The following is a 20,330-nucleotide window of genomic DNA, read 5'->3' on the forward strand; positions in this document are numbered from 1 at the left end:
TTGTCTATAGCCAGCCAGCTTACTTGTAGTGATACAATAACAATGCAGTGAGTATACAGACATGACTAATTATAGGATCGTTCCAATTGATTTCAAGCAACTTTTGGTCCCACCCCTTTTGATTTAACTTTCCATACATGTTTGCCCATGGTAGAAGTGGTCAGAAAGTGACTTACTGGACCTGAATGACAAAACATTCAGGAGCTAGTGGTGCTCAAAGTTGACCCATTTTGCATACTCCACCATACCATTAGACATCCTTTGTCTTTATCACTGGAAAATAATAATGGTTGAGTTTGATATCATTTAAAAGTTTACAATCAGGGTTTTACAATTTCTTAAATGTTCCCCAATGCTGGAACAGGAGCCTGAGTGAAACAGTTTGGGAAGCCCTGGATTAAGGCAGCCCCTCACACCTCTCTGATTCAGAGGGGTTGGGTTAAATGGCCATGACACATTTTGGTTGAATACATTCAGTTGTGCAACTGACTAGGTATCCCGATATCCCTAATGGGAGTTTGAATCTGAGCTTCCTGGGCATTAGAGTGGAGGCACGTCATATGCGTAGTCATCGTCGACGTCTCTTGTGGTGCTTTCAAGAAGACTGGGAACTTGGGGAAAAAAGGTCAAATCAAGACGTCAGTAATCTTCAGAGTTTCCGACTTGGAATTCCGAGTTGGACGACCTTTGAAATGGCTTTTGCACCATCGGAGTTGGTTTTTCCCGAGTTTCCAGTTGTCTTGAACGCGGCATAAAGTACAGATACTGGGGCATCTTCTAACGTCATTGTTATACCGGCTGCCTATCTACTGTTAGCAAGCTAACTTAGTGTGTTAAATGAAAAAGGCAATCGATCGTTGTTGAGGTTAGCTAGCAACTTAGTCAACGACAGTCATGCCAAGTTAAATGATCATGTTTTCTTAGCCAGTTGGCTAGTTAACCAGTTAGCTAACGTGTGTGTACTAGCCACTGCCTGGCACAGCTAGCTAGCACCAGGCTAACGTTATTAACGCCAGTGACTTGGAGGAGTAAGTAGTTGTCCTTTCAATGCTTGCAAGACAAACAGGACTTCATATCACCTACCTATATTGCAAGGCCATCTTCAGGCATAGGCGCTTAACAATGTACAGTAATATATCATTGACTATGCAACAAAGACTGATTAAATGTAATCAAAAGTATTGAATTGCGGTGCCTGTTACCTTTAGCAAATTAGACGTCGCCATGTTCCCTGAATTTAGTTCCTCGAACAATCTCGCGAGATTTACGGGGTTGTAGTAGCCAATGGGTTTTTAACAAATCTGGAGAAACGGTTTATCATGATGATATTCCTGATTTCGTATTATTTAAACAAAACAAAATCCATATGCAATTCAAATCAATTTTGAAATAGCCTACCCATGGCTTAGGTCTACTTATGAAAAAACTGTCACCCAATGAAAAACTGTGAAACACTGGAAAATAATATAAACTATTGTGTTCAGTAGCTAGGTTTCCCTCCAGTTTGTGACAGATTTTCATGCGAAAATTCTAAAATGTACATAAAACAGTATGCGTATTTTCCCACCCAGAGATGTTTCCAAAACGTTTCGCAGTTAAAAGGTTGTGCGTGATGTCGTAGCGCACATACAAATCACTTCTACCGTTAAATGTTGATGTACCAAATGAAAAATATAGGTTTCCATCGCATTTTCAACTCTACTGATGGTTTGGTGGTGCACCGTCACAAAACTGTTACGTTATATAGCAAATATGCCCACTCTGATCTCGGCGCATGCGTTCTAGCCAACAGCTCACAGCTACAGTGCAGGTAGGCTAACTACATTATGAGATTATTATGGATAGGTGTGATACTAATTTGTTTGTCAATTGGCAGGCAAGAATCGATCATCATGTCACCAGAATAAGACCCTCGATATTTGTTGGAAAGGAACATCAGGTTCATCACCTTCATCACACACACATATATATATATATTTTTTTTTGTGGGGGGGGGGTTGCCTGTTTTGCATGTTACTTTTGCATTAATACGTGTCACATATCAGTTTGCAAATGTAACAGTGTAGGTTCCGTCCCTCTCTTCGCCCCAACCTGGGCTCGAACCAGGGACCCTTGCACGCATCAACAACTGACACCCCACGAAGCATCGTTACCCATCGCGCCACAAAAGCCGCGGCCCTTGCAACGCAAGGGGCAACCCTACTTCAAGTTTCAGAGCGAGTGACGTCACCGATTGAAACGCTATTAGCGCGCACCACCGCTAACTAACTAGCCATTTCACATCGGTTACACTCACCCCCCCCTTTGACCTCCTCCTTTTCCGCAGCAACCAATGATCCGGGTCAACAGCATCAATGTAGGTTCCGTCCCTCTCTTCGCCCCAACCTGGGCTCGAACCAGGGACCCTCTGCACACATCAACAACTGACACCCCACGAAGCATCGTTACCCATCGCGCCACAAAAGCCGCGGCCCTTGCAACGCAAGGGGCAACCCTACTTCAAGTCTCAGAGCGAGTGACGTCACCGATTGAAACGCTATTAGCGCGCACCACCGCTAACTAACTAGCCATTTCACATCGGTTACACAAACAATGTTAAAAATATATATAATTGAGTTAATAAAGCCGTTTACACACATGGTCCAGTTTTTGTTTTCTTGAGAAAGGCAGCTCCAAAATGCAGGTGTTTCAGCCTAGCTCACGGCTTTCTGTGGTGGTGGGGCCAGCAAAAAATAGGAGCATTGCGCCGTGAGTGGCTCAGTGTTCTGTCACTCGCGGGGACACTACGTCATAGCCAAGTTTATGTCCTTAGTAAGGGTGGACATTGTGTCCTGCCCTTTCAAGAAGGCTCAAGGTCAGTGGCCACACAGATAAAATGTCAAATCACGTTATATGTACAGTAGCTTTGATTGGACTGATCATGTCAACATCTTACTTTCAAAGTCTTAGCTAGCCGTCATCATCATGAATCAAGCCAACAATCTACTGGCAAAACCGTTTTAATCCTTGTCATATGAAGAGAAATAATGAAGAGAAATTATAGATAAAATGTATCAGTGCTCGTTGGACATAAAGATTACGCAACAAGTTGGATATGCCAATTTCAACAATGAGTCGTTTGGAAGGAATCAGTGGCAAACTGCAAGCGTTGCAAAGCAACCAGTAGCCTGCTATTCAATGGAGTGGCTGTGTGTTTTTTTCCCCCCCAGAGTTTCCACCATAAATCCAGGGAATGCCAGACGTTGATGACAAAGTTTGATGACAAAATTAGCCCACACAGGACCGCCGCGCCACCTTCATGTTTAAGTGAGCACATCACAAGCCAAGGTGAGTTCAAAAAGGTATTGTATGCTGCTGCATAAATTATGTAATGTGCAAGGGAGATATGTATACTGTAGCTAAGAAAGTAATACTTGTGTATATAAGTGTATGTTGTGTAGTAAGCAATTTTCACCTCTTAATTTCACCTAACGTTACTGTTCTGACTCGGTAGTGCTGCACATGTTGCTTATGACCGGTTTTTGAGAAATGTCATCATCTAATATTGTAAGAGGTTTCATTGTCTGCTTATATGCCCCCTTTATTTATCCTACGGTTCTGACTTGGTGTAAAGGAAAAATACATGTTCTGCATTCTGTCGCTGTACATTTCAAAAGTGCTGAACACATAGTTATATTGACTACGTCTGTCGTCGCTCACTAATTAATGTCTTAATCGAAATTACGGAATGCCTCTTATCCGCTTATCGTTCCCTTATGCCATAGTTTGTACATCTCAATTGTCAGTAGAAACCACATTTGTTTAAGCAAGTCAGCCATATCAGCTATGTTTTTTTTAAAAGGCAGTAAACGAGGCTGAATTAATTGTTTCGCTGCTAGACAAGGCTCCGCTGATAGCCAGGTATTAGCGGTCGTTAGGATTCACTCCATTGTGTTGGAAAGAAAGCTCTGCTGTTGGGACAACTTTATGTAGGCCCTAACAGTTTGTGGGCACCGCCTGTCACCGCTATAGTGCAATTAATGAATTGTTTAATGTTGTGTAGTGTCTTTGCTAGCATGCATCTACGATGTTTTTTAGATGCATAAAGGCGTTTCCGCCGCCATTTCTCCCAAAATGAATTATACTGACACAAAATATTCCACCATGTCAAACTACCAAATTGTCTGTCGGGAGTTATACAATTGTACCGTCATTGAATTTATCCATCAGGCCAGTGGTGACTTTTTTCATATGTCAGGTAATTCATCTGCATGAGATGGTTGGATGGAAACGTGGTTAGTGAAATGTACAGTGCATTCGGAAAGTATTCAGACCCCTTGACTTTTTCCACATTTTGTTACGTACATACTATTCTTTTTTCCCTCATCAACCTACACACAATACCCAATAATGACAAAGCGAAAACAGGTTTTTAGAAAAGTCTGCAAATGTATTAAAAATAAATAACAGAAGTAACTTATTTACGTAAGTATTCAGACCCTTTCCTATGAGGCTCAAAATTGAGCTCATTGATCATCTTTGAGATGTTTCTGCAACTTGTTTGGAGCCATTCTGTGGTAAATTCAATTGATTGGACATGATTTGGAAAGGCACACACCTGTTTATATAAAGCCCCACAGTTGACAGTGCATGTCATAAGAAAAACTAAGCCATGAGGTCGAAGGAATTTTCCGTAGAGGTCCGAGACAGGATTGTGTCGAGATACGGATTTGGGGAAGTGTACCAAAATATTTCTGCAGCATTGAAGGTCCTCAAGAACACAGTGGCCTCCATCGTTCTTAAATGGAAGAAGTTTGAAACCACCAAGACTCTTCCTAGAGGTGGGTGCCTGGCCAAACTGAGCAATCAGGGGAGAAGGGACTTGGTCAGGGAGGTGACCAAGAACCCGATGGTCACTCTGACAGAGCTCTAGGGTACCTCTGTGGAGATTGGAGAACCTTCCAGAACTACAACCATTTCTGCAGCACTCCACCAATCAGGCCTTTATGGTAGAATGGCCAGACAGAAGCCACTCCTCAGTAAAAGGCACATGACAGCCCGCTTGGAGTTTGCCAAAAGGCACCTTAAGGACTCTCAGACCATGAGAATCAAGATGATCTAGTTTGATGAAACCAAGACTGAACTCTTTGGCCTGAATGCCAAGTGTCACATCTGGAGGAAACCTAGCACTATCCCTATGGTGATGCATGGTGGTGGCAGCATCATGCTGTGGGGATATTTTTCAGCAGCAGGGACTGGGAGACTAGTCAGGATCGAAGGAAAGATGAACAGAGCAAAGTACAGAGAGATCCTTGATGAAAACCTGCTCCAGAGATCTCAAGACCTCAGACTGGGGCGAAGGTTCACCTTCCAACAGGACAATGACCCTAAGCACACAGCCAAGACAATGCATGAGTGGCCTCAGGACAAGTCTCGGAATGTCCTTGAGTGGCCCAGCCAGAGCCCGGACTTGAACCCGATCGAACATTTCTGGATAGACCTCCCCATCCAACCTGACAGAGCTTGAAAGAATCTGCAGAGAAGAATGTGAGAAACTCCCCAAATACAGGTGTGCCAAGCTTGTGGCATCATACCCAAGAAGACTCAAGACTGTAATCACGGCTAAAGGTGCTTCAGCAAAGTACTGAGTAAAGGGTCTGAATACTTATGTAAATGTGATATTTCCGTTTTTTTTATGCATTTGCAAAAATGTCAATTCCTGTTTTTGCTTTGTCATTATGGAGTATTGTGTGTAGATTGGTGAGGGAGAAAAAAGCTATTTAATACATTTTAGAATAAGGCTGTAACATAACAAAACGTGGAAAAAGTCAAGGGATCTGAATATTTTCCGAATGCACTGCATGTAAACATGAATACAAATGTCATAACTTTTTTTAAAATAATCTGCTGGTGCGCTGCGCTAGAGGAAATTGGAACCTCACCTGTTGGAGTCCTTGACCGGCGCACGCAGTGACGCATTTGAAATAGACTATTTAATATATTTCATTAAAAAATCATTTAATTTTCTCGAAAAATCTACGGGTATCTGTGTGCTCCCCATGCACTGCGCTTGAGGAAACTGGATGCCTCACCCTTTTGGAGTCCTTGATCGGCGCGCGCACTGATGCATTCCAAATAGTTACGGAGTTTACTTTTGGGAAAGCAGGAAAAATAAAACGGGCTACCGCAGCAGGTAAGGCTCTTTACTATGCTTAACGAGGGTTAAGGTATCATACCTAAAGGTGCATGAACGTTTATACATATTTTGTTGAAGGAATGAAATAAAACCAGTTTTTTTTAGCCTTGAGAAATGTGTTCAGTTCAAAAGTATGACCGTTTTTCAGTTTTCAAGTAAAAAAAATGGTATGATATATATATATATACACACACACAGTTAAATAGGCCTATGTGGCAATAACTCATACATCCACTTGCCATTTGGTTGTTATAGTTATAGGCTAATGCAAAATTAGTGACGCAATTCAACTTACATTTACATTTTAGTCATTTAGCAGACGCTCTTATCCAGAGCGACTTACAGTAGTGAATGCATACATTTCATAAACATTTTTTAATGATAAATTCTTAATGATAAAATATTAACTTTCTGGAGCATTCACTACGGACAAGTAGCTTACAGGCAATGATGTTTTTATAATACAGTTACACTCTAAGTCAGTGTTTCCCAAACTCAGTCCTGTGGATCCCAAGAGGTGTACGTTTAGTTGTTTTTTTGCCCTAGCACTACACAGCTGATTAAAATAACCAACTCATCATCAAGCTCTGATTATTTGAATCAGCTGTGTAGTGCTAGGGCAAAAAACAGAACGTGCACACCTTGGGGTCCCCAGGACATTTACGCACTGCACTGATGCGTTTTGCTACCGTAATTATGCCATATGTTTTTAGCTGTCGATTTAACCAAAACGTTAAATTAATGGAGGGGAGAGCTTAACCTATCCAGGTTGATTAACTACCGTGCTATTTCATTTGACAATGTAATAGTTTGTCTGTCTATATTTAGGCTGTGGCGTGCACAAAGATACCTCGCTAGATTTGCCCGTGAGCATATGGTGTCAACACACGATTGTCATTTTGAATCAATAGATTGTAGTCGTGTTACAGTTGTAGTAAAAAAAAAGCCGAACTTCCCATCATTTCTAATGCATTTGCAAAACGTACAATATGTTATTTTCAATTTGGTGTGGCAAACATTAGCTAGCACTAGGTTAAGCTAATATGCTAAGTAGTTGCTAATTAGCCAGTGATGAGATTCAGACGTTCAAGTTACTTGCCACCCATACCACCCTCTTTTCATACTAATTTGAGTGTCTAGATTTACTATTTATATTTTTTGTCATTTAGCAGACACTCTTATCCAGAGCGACATAGTGAATGCATACATTTCATACATTTTTTTCTCCATACTGGTCCCCTGTGGGAATCGAACCCACAACTCTGGCATTGCAAACACCATGCTCTACCAACTGAGCCACACGGGACCTACTATGTTATGTCTAGTCTATGAGACCAGTCTGCGGAAAATGGATCATGCTGCAGGCAGCATAGAGAAGAAAAATATATGTTTAGAACTGATAATTGATCGCATTTTTGTATTTATTTAACCAGGCAAGTTTGTTGAACAAATTCTTATTTACAATGACGGCCTACCAGGGAACAGTGGGTTCAGGGGCAGAACGACAGATTTGTTGTACCTTGTCAGCTCTGGGATTCAATCCAGCAACCTTTCGTTTACTGGCCCAACGCTCTAACCACTAGGCTATTTGTCGCCCCATTCATTCTTCCATGGTGCAAGAATGAATGCAATTAATTGTTTATTGAATGTAATGATGGACAGAGCTTTGTAGAACCAAAACACACACAACCTGAGCTCAACAAACTCGAACTCGAGACCAAATCGTTTGTGGTGCTGCAGGTTAGGAACGATATTGTGCTTATCACCCTCTTGGAAGTCAAGCAATGCATTCCATCAAGAGTCGTTCACAATCTAGTCCGGTTACGGCCACAACTAGTCCTCGTCTGAATTGCCTGCATTTCTCCATAAATTGGTCATAACATTTGATATGATCTTCATCTAAGTCACAACAATAGACAAACAGTGTGCTTAATTAAACTAATAAAACACAAATGATTGTATTTTTCTTTTCTATATTGAATACATAATTTAAACATTCACAGTGTAGGTTGGGAAAAGTATGTGAACCCCTAGGCTAATATGACCTCCAAACGTGAATTGGAGTCAGCTAACCTGGAGTCCAATCAATGAAACAAGATTGGAGATGTTGGTTGGAGCTGCCCTGCCCTATAAAAACACTCTCAAAATGTAAGTAAGCTACTCACAAGAAGCATTGCCTGATGTGAACCATGCCTCTAACAAAAGAGATCTCAGAAGACCTAAGATTAAGAATTGTTGACTTGCATAAAGCTGGAAAGGGTTACAAAAGTATCTCTAAAAGCCTTGATGTTCATCAGTCAACGGTAAGACAAATTGTCTACAAATGGAGAAAGTTCAGCACTGTTGCTACTCTCACTAGGAGTGGCCATCCTGCAAAAATGACTGCAAGATCACAGCGCAGAATGCTCAATGAGGTTAAAAAGAATCCTAGAGTGTCAGCTAAAGACTTACACAAATCTCTGGAACATTGCTAACATCTCTGTTGACAAGTCTACGATACGTAAAACACTAAATAAGAATGATGTTCATGACAGGACATCATGGATGAAGCTACTGCTGTCCAAAAAAAAACATGTCTGCACGTCTGAAGTTCGCAAAAGAGCACCTGAATGTACCTCAGCGCACTGGCAAAATGTTCTGTGGACAGATGAAACGAAAGTTGAGTTGTTTGGAAGGAACACACATCACTACGTGTGGAGAAAAAAAGGCACAGCACACTGACATCAAAACTTCATCCCAACTGTAAAGTATGGTGGATGGAGCATCATGGTTTGGGGCTGCTTTGCTGCCTCAGGGCCTGGACAGCTTGCTATCATTGATGGATAAGTTAATTCCCTAGTTTATCAAGACATTTTGCAGGAGAATGTAAGGCTATCTGTCCGCCAATTGAAGCTCAACAGAAGTTGAGTGATGCAACAGGACAATGACCTAAAACACAGAGGTAAATCAACAACAGAATGGCTTCAACAGAAGAAAATACGCCTTCTGGAGTGGCCTAGTCAGAGTCCTGAACTCAACCTAATTGAGATGCTGTGGCATGACCTCAAGAGAGTGGTTCACACCAGACATCCCAAGAATATTGCTGAAATGAAAGTTTTGTCAAGAGGAATGGTCCAAAATTCCTCCTGACCATTGTGCAGGTCTGATCCGCAACTACCGAAAACATTTGGTTGAGGTTATTGCTGCGAAAGGAGGGTTAACCAGTTATTAAATCCAAGGGTTCACATACTTTTTCCACCCTACACTGTGAGTGTTTACACGGTGTGTTCAATAAAGACATGAAAACGTATAATTGTGTGTTATTAGTTTAAGCAGACTGTGTTTGTCTGTTGTTGTGACTTAGATGATCAGATCAGATTTAATTACCAATTCATACAGAAATCCAGGTAATTCCAAAGGGTTCACATACTTTTTCTTGCCACTGTACATTGTTTAAAGCACACTTTTACAAGTCTGTCACAAATGACAGCTCCAATAAGCCACTTATGGTGAACGACATATAAACGAAAAGCTTGTAGAATCATTACTCTTTCGAGTTTTCAGTTCATCGTTCGCCAGGGAGGAGACCAGCTCAGCTATCTAGCGAAATGCTAATTTGCGACTCTACTCGGGGGACATAGGTTTCAGGAGCCAGTATGTTAGATATGATTCCACCGTGGGCAACAACAACTGGCTACTAGTTAGTTGCCAGCCAAATACTGTATGTTTCAACACATTTAAAAGGACTGAAATGTAGCTAGCTAGCTGGCATGCTGGCTCACACTGGCCATGCAGTAGTCAACTAGCTAGCTAGCTAATGGTGGATGCCAAAAGACACAGCGTTCGAGACTTGGGAGCTCATGGGTACACAAGCTATATTACCCAACTCGGGAGCTCATGGGGATATAGGCTTCAGGAGCCAGTGGATTAGACAGGATTACACCACGGGCAACAATAACTTGCGACTAGTTCATTTTCTACTTAGTTTATCCACCGACCACCGCATTTAGGAGGATAGATAATTACTGAAATGTAGCTAGCTAGACCACTGGCCAGGCAGTACCCACTAACTACTAGTGGACGCATGACCTATTCGTTGATACAGTTGGGTTAACTTGCTCTAGTGGAGGCTGCTGAGGGGATGACAGCTCATAATAATGTCTGGAATGGAGTGTAATGACTGGAATGGAGTGAATGGTATCAAACACATGTGAATGGAATGGTATGATACCACTCGACAAGGCCGAGTATAGCCCACAAAGATCTCCGCCACGGCACAGCCCAAGGGGGGGCGCCAACCCAGACAGGAAGACCACGTCAGTGACTCAACCCACTCAAGTGACGCACCCCTCCCAGGAACGGCATGGAAGAACACCAGTAAGCCAGTGACTCAGCCCCCGTAATAGGGGTAGATGCAGAGAATCCCAGTGGAAAGAGGGGAAACCGGCCAGGCAGAGACAGCAAGGGCGGTTCGTTGCTCCAGCCTTTCCGTTCACCTTCACACCCCTGGGCCAGACTACACTTAATCATAGGACCTACTGAAGAGATATGTCTTCAGTAAAGACTTAAAGGTTGAGACTGAGTCTGCGTCTTTCACATGGGTAGGCAGACTATTCCATAAAAATGGAGCTCTATAGGAGAAAGCCCTGCCTCCAGCTGTTTGCTTAGAAATTCTAGGAACAATTAGGAGGCCCGCGTCTTGTGACCATAGCGTACGTGTAGGTATGTACGGCAGGACCAAATCGGAAAGATAGGTAGGAGCAAGCCCATGTAATGCTTTGTAGGTTAGCAGTAAAACCTTGAAATCAGCCCTTGCCTTAACAGGAAGCCAGTGTAGGGAGGCTAGCACTGGAGTAATATGATCAAATTTTTTGGTTCTAGTCAGGATTCTAGCAGCCGTATTTAGCACTAACTGAAGTTTATTTAGTGCTTTATCCGGGTAGCCGGAAAGTAGAGCATTGCAGTAGTCCAACCTAGAAGTAACAAAGGCATGGATACATTTTTCTGCGTCATTTTTGGACAGAAAGTTTCTGATTTTTGCAATGTTACGTAGATGGAAAAAAGCTGTCCTTGAAACAGTCTTGATATGTTCTTCAAAAGAGAGATCAGGGTCCAGAGTAACGCCGAGGTCCTTCACAGTTTTATTTGAGACGACTGTACAACCATCCAGATTAATTGTCAGATTCAACAGAAGATCTCTTTGTTTCTTGGGACCTAGAACAAGCATCTCTGTTTTGTCCGAGTTTAAGAGTAGAAAGTTTGCAGCCATCCACTTCCTTATGTCTGAGACACAGGCTTCTAGCGAGGGCAATTTTGGGGCTTCACCATGTTTCATTGAAATGTACAGCTGTGTGTCATCCGCATAGCAGTGAAATTTAACATTATATTTTCGAATGACATCCCCAAGAGGTAAAATATATAGTGAAAACAATAGTGGTCCTAAAACGGAACCTTGAGGAACACCGAAATTTACAGTTGATTTGTCAGAGGACAAACCATTCACAGAGACAAACTGATATCTTTCCGACAGATAAGACCTAAACCAGGCCAGAACTTGTCCATGTAGACCAATTTGGGTTTCCAATCTCTCCAAAAGAATGTGGTGATCGATGGTATCAAAAGCAGCACTAAGATCTAGGAGCACAAGGACAGACGCAGAACCTCGGTCTGACGTCATTTACCACCTTCACAAGTGCAGTCTCAGTGCTACGATGGGGTCTAAAACCAGACTGAAGCGTTTCGTGTACATTGTTTGTCTTCAGGAAGGCAGTGACTTGCTGCGCAACAGCTTTTTCTAAAATTTTTGAGAGGAATGGAAGATAGTTTTTTATCATTTCTGGGTCAAGATTTGGCTTTTTCAAGAGAGGCTTTATTACTGCCACTTTTAGTGAGTTTGGTACACATCCGGTGGATAGAAAGCCGTTTATTATGTTCAACATAGGAGGGCCAAGCACAGAAAGCAGCTCTTTCAGTAGTTTAGTTGGAATAGGGTCCAGTATGCAGCTTGAAGGTAAGCATTTCACTGTAAGGTCTACACCTGTTGTATTCGGCACATGTGACAAACACAATTTGGTTTGATTTTTTATTTGATTTACTTAAACAAAACAAAAGTAGGGTGGGTGGTTGGTCGAGGTGGATGGGTAGCCTATAACGTGAACATCTAGTAACCTGAAGGTTCTGTGTTCAAATCTTCTCATGGACAATTTTAGCTAATTAGCAAAGACTTACTATATTAGCTAACCCTTCCCCTAAACCTAACTTTAACCCTAACCCCTAGTGCTAGCTAACCCCTAGGATTAGCCACCGGGCTAATGTTTGCCACACCAAACTGGGATTGTAACATATTATACATTTTGCAAATTCGTAACATATTGTAGGAATTGCAATTCGTAACATATACAAATTGTTATTCGTAACATATCACACAAAATTAAAGATGGACATCCACAACTTAATACATACCATACGAAACATATCATACTAAAGAGGGTCTCAGATTTACATACAGGATAATATGAAATGCTCTGTGACCATGTTGCAAAATGGTGTTAGTTTGCTGATTTTAATGTTGAATTGAATTGTGTTTTTCCTCTGCAAAGGATAAATTGCACACTATGCACAATGGCATTAGTGTTGTTGCCATGAACAAATCTAAATCTATATGTTTCCCATTTATAAAATAATGTATTTCTGCATTCACATCAGATTTCAATAACCTGATTTGGCCTATGGAAACAAGAGAGAGACCCACTCACTTTGTCACACCACCAGGGGCTACTGTATGAAAATGTATTTTAGTTTTATTTTGTATACATGGCAGCTAAAAGATGAATTGTGTATAAAAGTACAAACAAACAATAACAAATATAGATCAATAAACTGTGACAGTTAGGAATTTGAAGGGATGATGGATAGTCCAGGAGAAGCAGGTGGGATGGCATTGAGAGCGATGGTATTGCTGGTATTTCTCAAAAGGGAATCTTCCATGATTAGAAACATTGGGTCTGAGAATAGAGCAGTAGGCTATGGAAGTGCGTAATCTACTTTCCAAAAGTACTAATCTGTTCTGAAAAAGATTGACACATTAAAAGAGAATTAGCAGTGTTACTTTCCTTTGACTGCAGGGGGCCTAGTTGAGTACCATATAATGAGGCATACATTCCAGGGGAGATTACTGCATGGCCCTTGCTATTAAGTATCATTGGGATGTCCGACTCTGACGTCACCCCATTGAAGTTTAAATTTAAAATGGTTAGGGAAGGGTTAGGGTTTAGGGCGGGGGTCGGCAACTCGCGGCTCTTTAGCGCCGCCCTAGTGGCTCCCTGGAGCTTTTTCAAAAATATGAAAATGGAAAAAGATGGTGTGAATATATTTTTTGTTTTAATATAATTTATTATCCAATGCTGTAAAAATGTGTATAATAAATATTTAATTTCAACATTTCTGTCATCGAAGATTTACGTCATAGCCTGCGACACATGTTTCTTTCAGCTCGGCATAGTGCCAGTCAGGTGGCTGTTGCAAACAAACCGGCGGGTATGTCATGGGCCATGGATCCCAAAGGGAAAAAGAGAAAGATAGCTGAGGAGAACAGAGGATTCCACAGTTCTTGGACCGAATCATTAGCTTACATTGCCAATGCGGAAGGATTGCCTGCATGTTTGCTTTGTAATGAGAAGTTGTCAAATAACAAAAAGAGTAACGTGGAAAGACATTTCCATTCTTCCTGACAGTTATAGGAACATGAAGAAATATGCATTTGGAGTATTATCCATCTTTGGATCAACATACCTGTGCGAGCAGATATTCTCAAACATGAACTACATAAAATCCAAATACCGCACCTGCCTCACAGACGAGAGCTTGTAGTCCTGCGTGAAGATTAAAGTTACATGCCCGATGTTGAGAAGCTGTCCAGTGATGTCCGAAAACAGAAGTCACATTAAACGGGTAAGAACACAATCCTGTCATAGGCACATATTTAGTAACAAAGTGGCTGTTTTTATAAAGTGATTTCAGATTTTTGTCAGTATATATTTGGAATGACACATAGGGATATTATTGTGTTTTGTTGCTCAGGTCCGAGGATGGCTGCATTGTATTGTGCGTGTCAAAAGAGAAGAGGGTGCTGCTGCATTTTACCCTTGCACATTTGCAGAAAACTAAAGAGAAGAGGATAATGCACAGAAATCGAACTTAAACTGTATTATTTTAATTTTATATACTTTACCTTTTCAAAAGGCTGCTGTTTTATTGCACTCTGTCTGTTGCCCAGATAAGGGGGAAAAGAGAAGAGGATTGTATCGTATTATTGAGGGTTGAAAAGGACTGCATTTTATTTCCATGGGGAGGTCTGAAAATACAGGAGGCCTATTGTGCACGTTGCACAGTTTGTTGTTGTTTTTTCGAATCCTAAAATAAAAATGACATCAAAAATCAGATTTCTGTATTGTATTTCTATAATTTCATCAATGCAACGAAACATAATACATTAATATTATAATGGAAGTTAAACTTAAAGCACCATCGTACAGCAGAGTAGTCACGTGGTGCGTCATTCTCTCCAGGATGCGCTGCAGGTAAAATAAACGTTTAATCATGAATGCTCATTATGTATTTGTAGCCTACTTATCATTTTGATAGTAGGCTAATATAGCTAATATAGACACTTACAGCATGTGTTGCCTTCATTATAAGGCTTATATAAGGCTTTTAATTTTTTGCGGCTCCAGACAGATTTGTTTTTTGTTTTTTTGGTCCAATATGGCTCTTTCAACATTTTGGGTTGCCGACCACGGGTTTAGGGGTATGAAGATCCCAGTTAGCACTAACCATTACTGCACATCCCTTGTGTGTGTCTTTGATGCAGACATTCTTAATAAAACACATTGTTAATGTGTTCAGTAGTAATTATGAACATGTTAATTCTTGTCTCCTCTTTCTGTTCTTTCTCTCTTGCTCCCCTCTCTTTTTCATCTCTCCCTCCATTTCTCTCTTCCATCGCTCGCTCTCATTCCCTAATCTGTCTTTCTCACCCCTCTTCCTCTCTCTCCCTCTCTCTGTCCTAGTTTGTTTCTCAGGGCTACCTCAGAAGGACATGGAGAGGTCTGAGCTGCAGAGAGCTTTGACTGGTACTGTGGACGTGGAGGGAGCTGTAGGACGGCCTTTGCTGGGCTGTGTAGCTAGAAGCTGAAAGACGTCTTCACATGGTAAGCACAACAAGACAAACAACGTACAGACACAACAGATAACACACAGACACAACAGACAACACAGACACAACAGTGTGTGTGAGAGTGTGTGCGTACAAAAATATTTCAGTTAAATAGATATGTCTAACAAAAATATGCTGTGTATATATATTATTCTACATACACTAAAGTGATTTGTTGATTGATGTTAACATGGCTGGAGACCATCGCCATGGGCCAGCTCTGTCCATGCTGATTCGCGGCACGGTGGTCAGCTGCCAGAACCTTGAACCAGAAAGACTTGGAGATGCCCATTCTCAAGAGCTTCCTCAACTACATCCTGCTGCTGTTCACCTACACCGCATAGCTCAGCCTCAGGGAAGGTCAGAGGCTGCCGCCCCCAATGCTAAACATGCTAATGCTAACCATGCTAGCAGGCAAATGCTAAACATCCCATATTGATTTACATTCATTTTTGGTCAGAAAATGCTAATATTAGTGAGAATCCATCACCTTCCTCATTGAGGCTGCCTCCCAGGTTTGAGCCAGGTGACCCGTTTTGGCCGACAGCAAAGTCAGGTCAAAACAAAAGTGGAGTAATGAGTAGGATTCTGCTTTTGATAAAAATGCTTCATCTGCCTTCGCAATGAAAACTAGTTTGAAAATTCTAACATATATTTTATAGCAAAGGGATGTTGTATGTTTTTGAACGATGCATCATGCTACCTTGATGACAATATGCCCAGCGGCGCAGAATACTGTTTGATTTGAGAAGGGCGCTCCTCCCTCACTTCTTTTGCCAGTTCACTTCATGCGCCATAGTGCCGGTGGACCGCTGTTCACCTTAATCGACCTCCCTCATTAATTGCAGGGGCCCTGTTGGAATCATTTAGAAATGCATCCTCCCTTGATTCCTTGTAGTACAGGTAGTCATTTCACTTTTCAGACCGTTTTGACTAAAACAACGCTGCTGCTAACTCATAAAATATTTAGTTTTAGTCTCACACTGGATTCTCACTATGCTGTTTCAACATGTGATGGGAATATGTTACAGATTTTAAAAACAATATGGGGGTGGTATTTACTTATGGGACTGATGGACGTGGAGGCAAACTAAGCAGTGGTGAAGGCGAACCAATTTAATTCATGTAAGAAATGACTCAAACCGGTGCATACTGTGTATTTTGGGTGAAGGATGGCTCAGTAATGAATGTTTCTAGGACCTAGGTGATACATTTGTTCCAGATGTGCAACAAATGAATAGTCAATTGTCTTTCAGTTGCCTTGTATGGAATCAGCATTTTACACCCGAAAAACACTGGTTCTGGTTGCATCTGCTTGACTGCTTTGCGATCCCAGTGCTGATGGTGCTCTCCTGGATCTTTCTGTTTTTTTGGTTACTACATGATTCCATATATGTTATTTCATTGTTTTGATGCCTTTACTATTATTCTGTAATGTAGCAAATAGTAAAAATAAAGAAAAACCCTGGAATGAGTTGGTGTGTCCAAACTTTTGACTGTTACTGTCATGTTTAAAGAAATCTTGCCTTGCATTTTGCATCACTCAGAAAGTGATCTTGACTCAGAAAAGGTTGGTGACCACTGCCCTAGTCACATGCTCTGTGCAATAGTTTTACAGATAGCGCTTTGTTTGAAAACTTCCCCTTGTAGTCCAGTAGAATTCCCTTCTTAGAGACTGGGCTCTGGGCCTTGTTCACTAGGGTATATTGTAAAAACGTTTTGAAACGTGAAACCAAAATAAGCTTTTCTTTAGTCCAGACAGTCCCTCCTCATTTCACATTGTTTCTGACCATTTTCTTCCGTTTGGTGCCTAATTGAACAGAAACCCTGGTGTCTCCCTCCACAATCATACTGTTTGCGGCCTACGCCCTCTGCATATATGCCCTGTACAGTTTCATGCCCCTGGTGGTCAAGATGACCTGCGCCACGGCGGTCAATCTCTTCCTGCTCATGGCCGGCCTCTTCTGTGGCATCTTCCTCTTCCACTTTGCTGTGAGATAAATATACTATTTTCTTGTGGGGTGCTTCTGAGCCAGAGGGGATACCATAAATTGACAAAAATATTATCCAGCAATGACCTCCTGGAAAGAAAAGGAGGATTCTGTCGTTGTAATGAGAGGCTTTATGTTTTAATTAGATGTTTTAATTAGATAAGACATTGATCAACATTATATAATGTAATCCTTATATCACATACAGCCAACACTCAATACAAACTTTGAGGTAAATCCTTAGCAATTAAACTTCCATAGTGTATGTTGAACTAGCACCTTCTCGCAAATGTGTGACTTGAAATGCTCTAAATGAATGATGCAGAGCAACTATAGGCAGCCACTTATCCCACTCTACACAGTTCTCAGGCCTGTACATTGTGTTGCTCGTAGTGATCGGCAGCATACCACCCTGCATCCCACTGCTGGCTTGCATCTGAAGCTAAGCAGGGTTGGTCCTGGTCAGTCCCTGGATGGGAGACCATATGCTGCTGGAAGTAGTGTTAGAGGGCCAGTAGGAGGCACCCTTTTCTCTGGTCTAAAAAAAATATCCCAATGCCCCAGGGCAGTGATTGGGGACATTGCCCTGTGTAGGGTGTCATCTTTTGGATGGGACGTTAAACAGGTCTCCTGACTCTCTGTGGTCACTAAAGATCCCATGGCACTTATCGTAAGAGTAGGGGTGATAACCCGGTGTCCTGGCTAAATTCCCAAGCTGTCCTTCATACCATCATGGCCACCTAATCATCCCCAGTTTACAATTGGCTCATTCATCCTCCTTCCTTTCCCCTGTAACTATTCCCTAGGTTGTTGCTGTAAATGAGAATGTGTTCTCAGTCAACTTACCTGGTAAAATAAGGGTTAAATAAAATAAATACAACATTTGGGGAGTTTCTCCCATTCTTCTCTGTAGATCCTCTCAAGCTCTGTCAGGTTGGATGGGAAGTGTTGATGCACAGCTATTTTCATGTCTCTCCAGAGATGGCTCTGGCTGGGCCACTCAAGGACATTCAGAGACTTGTCCCAAAGCCACTCCTGCGTTGTCTTGAATGTGTGCTTAGGGTCGTTGTCCTTTTGGAAGGGGAACCTTCGCCCCAGTCTGAGGTACTGAGCGCTCTGGAGCAGGTTTTCATCAAGGATTTCTCTGAAATCCGGTCATCTTTCCCTCGATCCTGACTAGTCTCCCAGTCCCTGCCGATGAAAAACATCCCTACAGCATGATGCTGCCACCACCATGCTTCAGTGTAGGGATGATGCCAGGTTTCCTCCAGACATGACGCTTGGCATTCAGGCCAAAGAGTTCAATATTTGTTTCATCAGACCATCCTTTAGGTGCTTTTTGCCAAACTCCAAGCGGGCTGTCATGTGCCTTTTACTGAAGAGTGGCTTCCGTCTGACCACTCTAGCATAAAGGCCTGATTGGTGGAGTGCTGCAGAGATGGTTGTCCTCCTGGAAGGTTCTCCCATCTCCACAGATGAACTCTGGAGCTCTGCCAGAGTTACCATCGGGTTCTTGGTCACCTGCCTGACCGAGACTCTTCTCCCCTGATTGCTTAGTTTGGCTGGGCGACCAGCTCTAGGAAGAGTCTTGGTGGTTCCAAACTTCTTCCATTTAAGAATGATGCAACAGGATGCACCTGAGGTCAATTTCGAGTCTCATAGCAAAGGGTCTGAATACTTAAGTAAATAAGGTATTTCTGTTTTTTATTTTCAATACATTTGCAGACTTTTCTAAAAACCTGTTTTTGCTTTATCATTATTGGGTATTGTGTGTAGATTGATGATAATACTTTTTTATCCACTTTAGAATAAGGCTGTAAAGTAACAAAATGTGGAAAAATTCAAGGGGTCTGAATACTTTCCAAATGCACTGTATATGCAAAGGTATGTGGACACCCCTTCAAATTAGTGGATTCGGCCATTTCAGCCACACCTTTTGCTGACAGGCGTATAACATCGAGCACACAGCCATGCGATCTCCATAGACAAAGATTGGCAGTGGAATGGCCTTACAGAAGAGCTCAGTGACATTCAACGTGGGACCGTCATAGGACGCCACCTTTCCAACAAGTCAGTTCGTCAAATTTCTGCCTTGCTAGAGCTGCACCGGTCAACTGTAAGTGCTGTTATTGGGAAGTGGAAAGTCTAGGAGCAATAACGGCTCAGCCACAAAGGGGTAGGCCACACAATCTCACTGAACGGGACTGTCGAGTGCTGAAGCGTGTAGTGCGTAAAAATTGTCTGTTCTCGGTTGCAACACTCACTACCGAGTTCCAAACTGCCTCTGGAAGCAACGTCAGCACAAGAACTGTTTGTCGGGAGCTTCATGAAATGGGTTTCCATGGCCGAGCAGCCACACGAATGCCTAAGATCACCATGCTCAATGCCAAGCGTCTGCTGGAGTGGCGTAAAGCTTTCCGCCATTGGACTCTGGAGCAGTGGAAACGTGTTCTCAGGAGTGATGAATCACACTTCACCATCTGACATTCCAACGGATGATTTGGGTTTGGCAGATGCCAGGAGAATGCTACTTGCTCCAATGCATAGTGCCAACTGTAAATTTGGTGGAGGAGGAATAATGGTCTTGGGCTGTTTTTCATGGTTTGGGATAGGCCCCTTAGTTCCAGTGAATTAAAATCTTAACTCTACAGCATACAATGACATTCTATACGATTCTGTGGTTACAACTTTATGGTAACAGTTTGGGGAAGGCCTTTTCCTATTTCAGCATGACAATGCCCCCATGCACTAAGCGAGGTCCATACAGAAGTGGTTTGTTGAGATCGGCGTGGAAGAACTTGACTGGCCTGTACAGAGCCCTGACCTCAACCCCATCAAACATATTTTGTCACACCCTGATCTGTTTCACCTGTCCTTGTGCTTGTCTCCACCCCCCTCCAGGTGTCACCCATTTTCCCCTGGGTTCTTATATCTGTGTTCTCTGTTTGTCTGTGGCCAGTTCGTACTATTA

General features: G+C 42.1%; 1 protein-coding gene and 1 long non-coding RNA gene across 4 annotated transcripts in view; one reads left to right on the top strand and one right to left on the bottom strand.

Moving 5' to 3' along the window:
• The window catches only part of LOC106603716 (cullin-5), a 29,304-nt gene extending 28,027 nt beyond the window's left edge, over positions 1–1,277 (bottom strand). For 2 of the 3 annotated variants that reach the window (XM_014197739.3, XM_014197737.3), the window contains exon 1: positions 1,203–1,277. In XM_014197739.3, coding sequence (XP_014053214.1) covers positions 1,203–1,226 — 24 coding nt within the window. In that variant the 5' untranslated portion in view covers positions 1,227–1,277. Of the gene's footprint in view, positions 1–1,083 lie in introns of all 3 variants that reach the window. The other variant, XM_082974711.1, reaches the window with a different exon arrangement.
• Positions 581–16,842, top strand: LOC106603717 (uncharacterized). Its single transcript, XR_014392209.1, has 3 exons — positions 581–1,028; positions 3,210–3,327; positions 15,223–16,842. It is a non-coding gene; the product is annotated as an uncharacterized LOC106603717 (long non-coding RNA).
• The last annotated feature ends 3,488 nt before the right edge of the window (positions 16,843–20,330 follow it).

This window comes from Salmo salar, chromosome 04 (genome assembly GCF_965601325.2).
Source record: "Salmo salar chromosome 04, fSalSal1, whole genome shotgun sequence".
Lineage (NCBI taxonomy): Eukaryota > Metazoa > Chordata > Actinopteri > Salmoniformes > Salmonidae > Salmo > Salmo salar.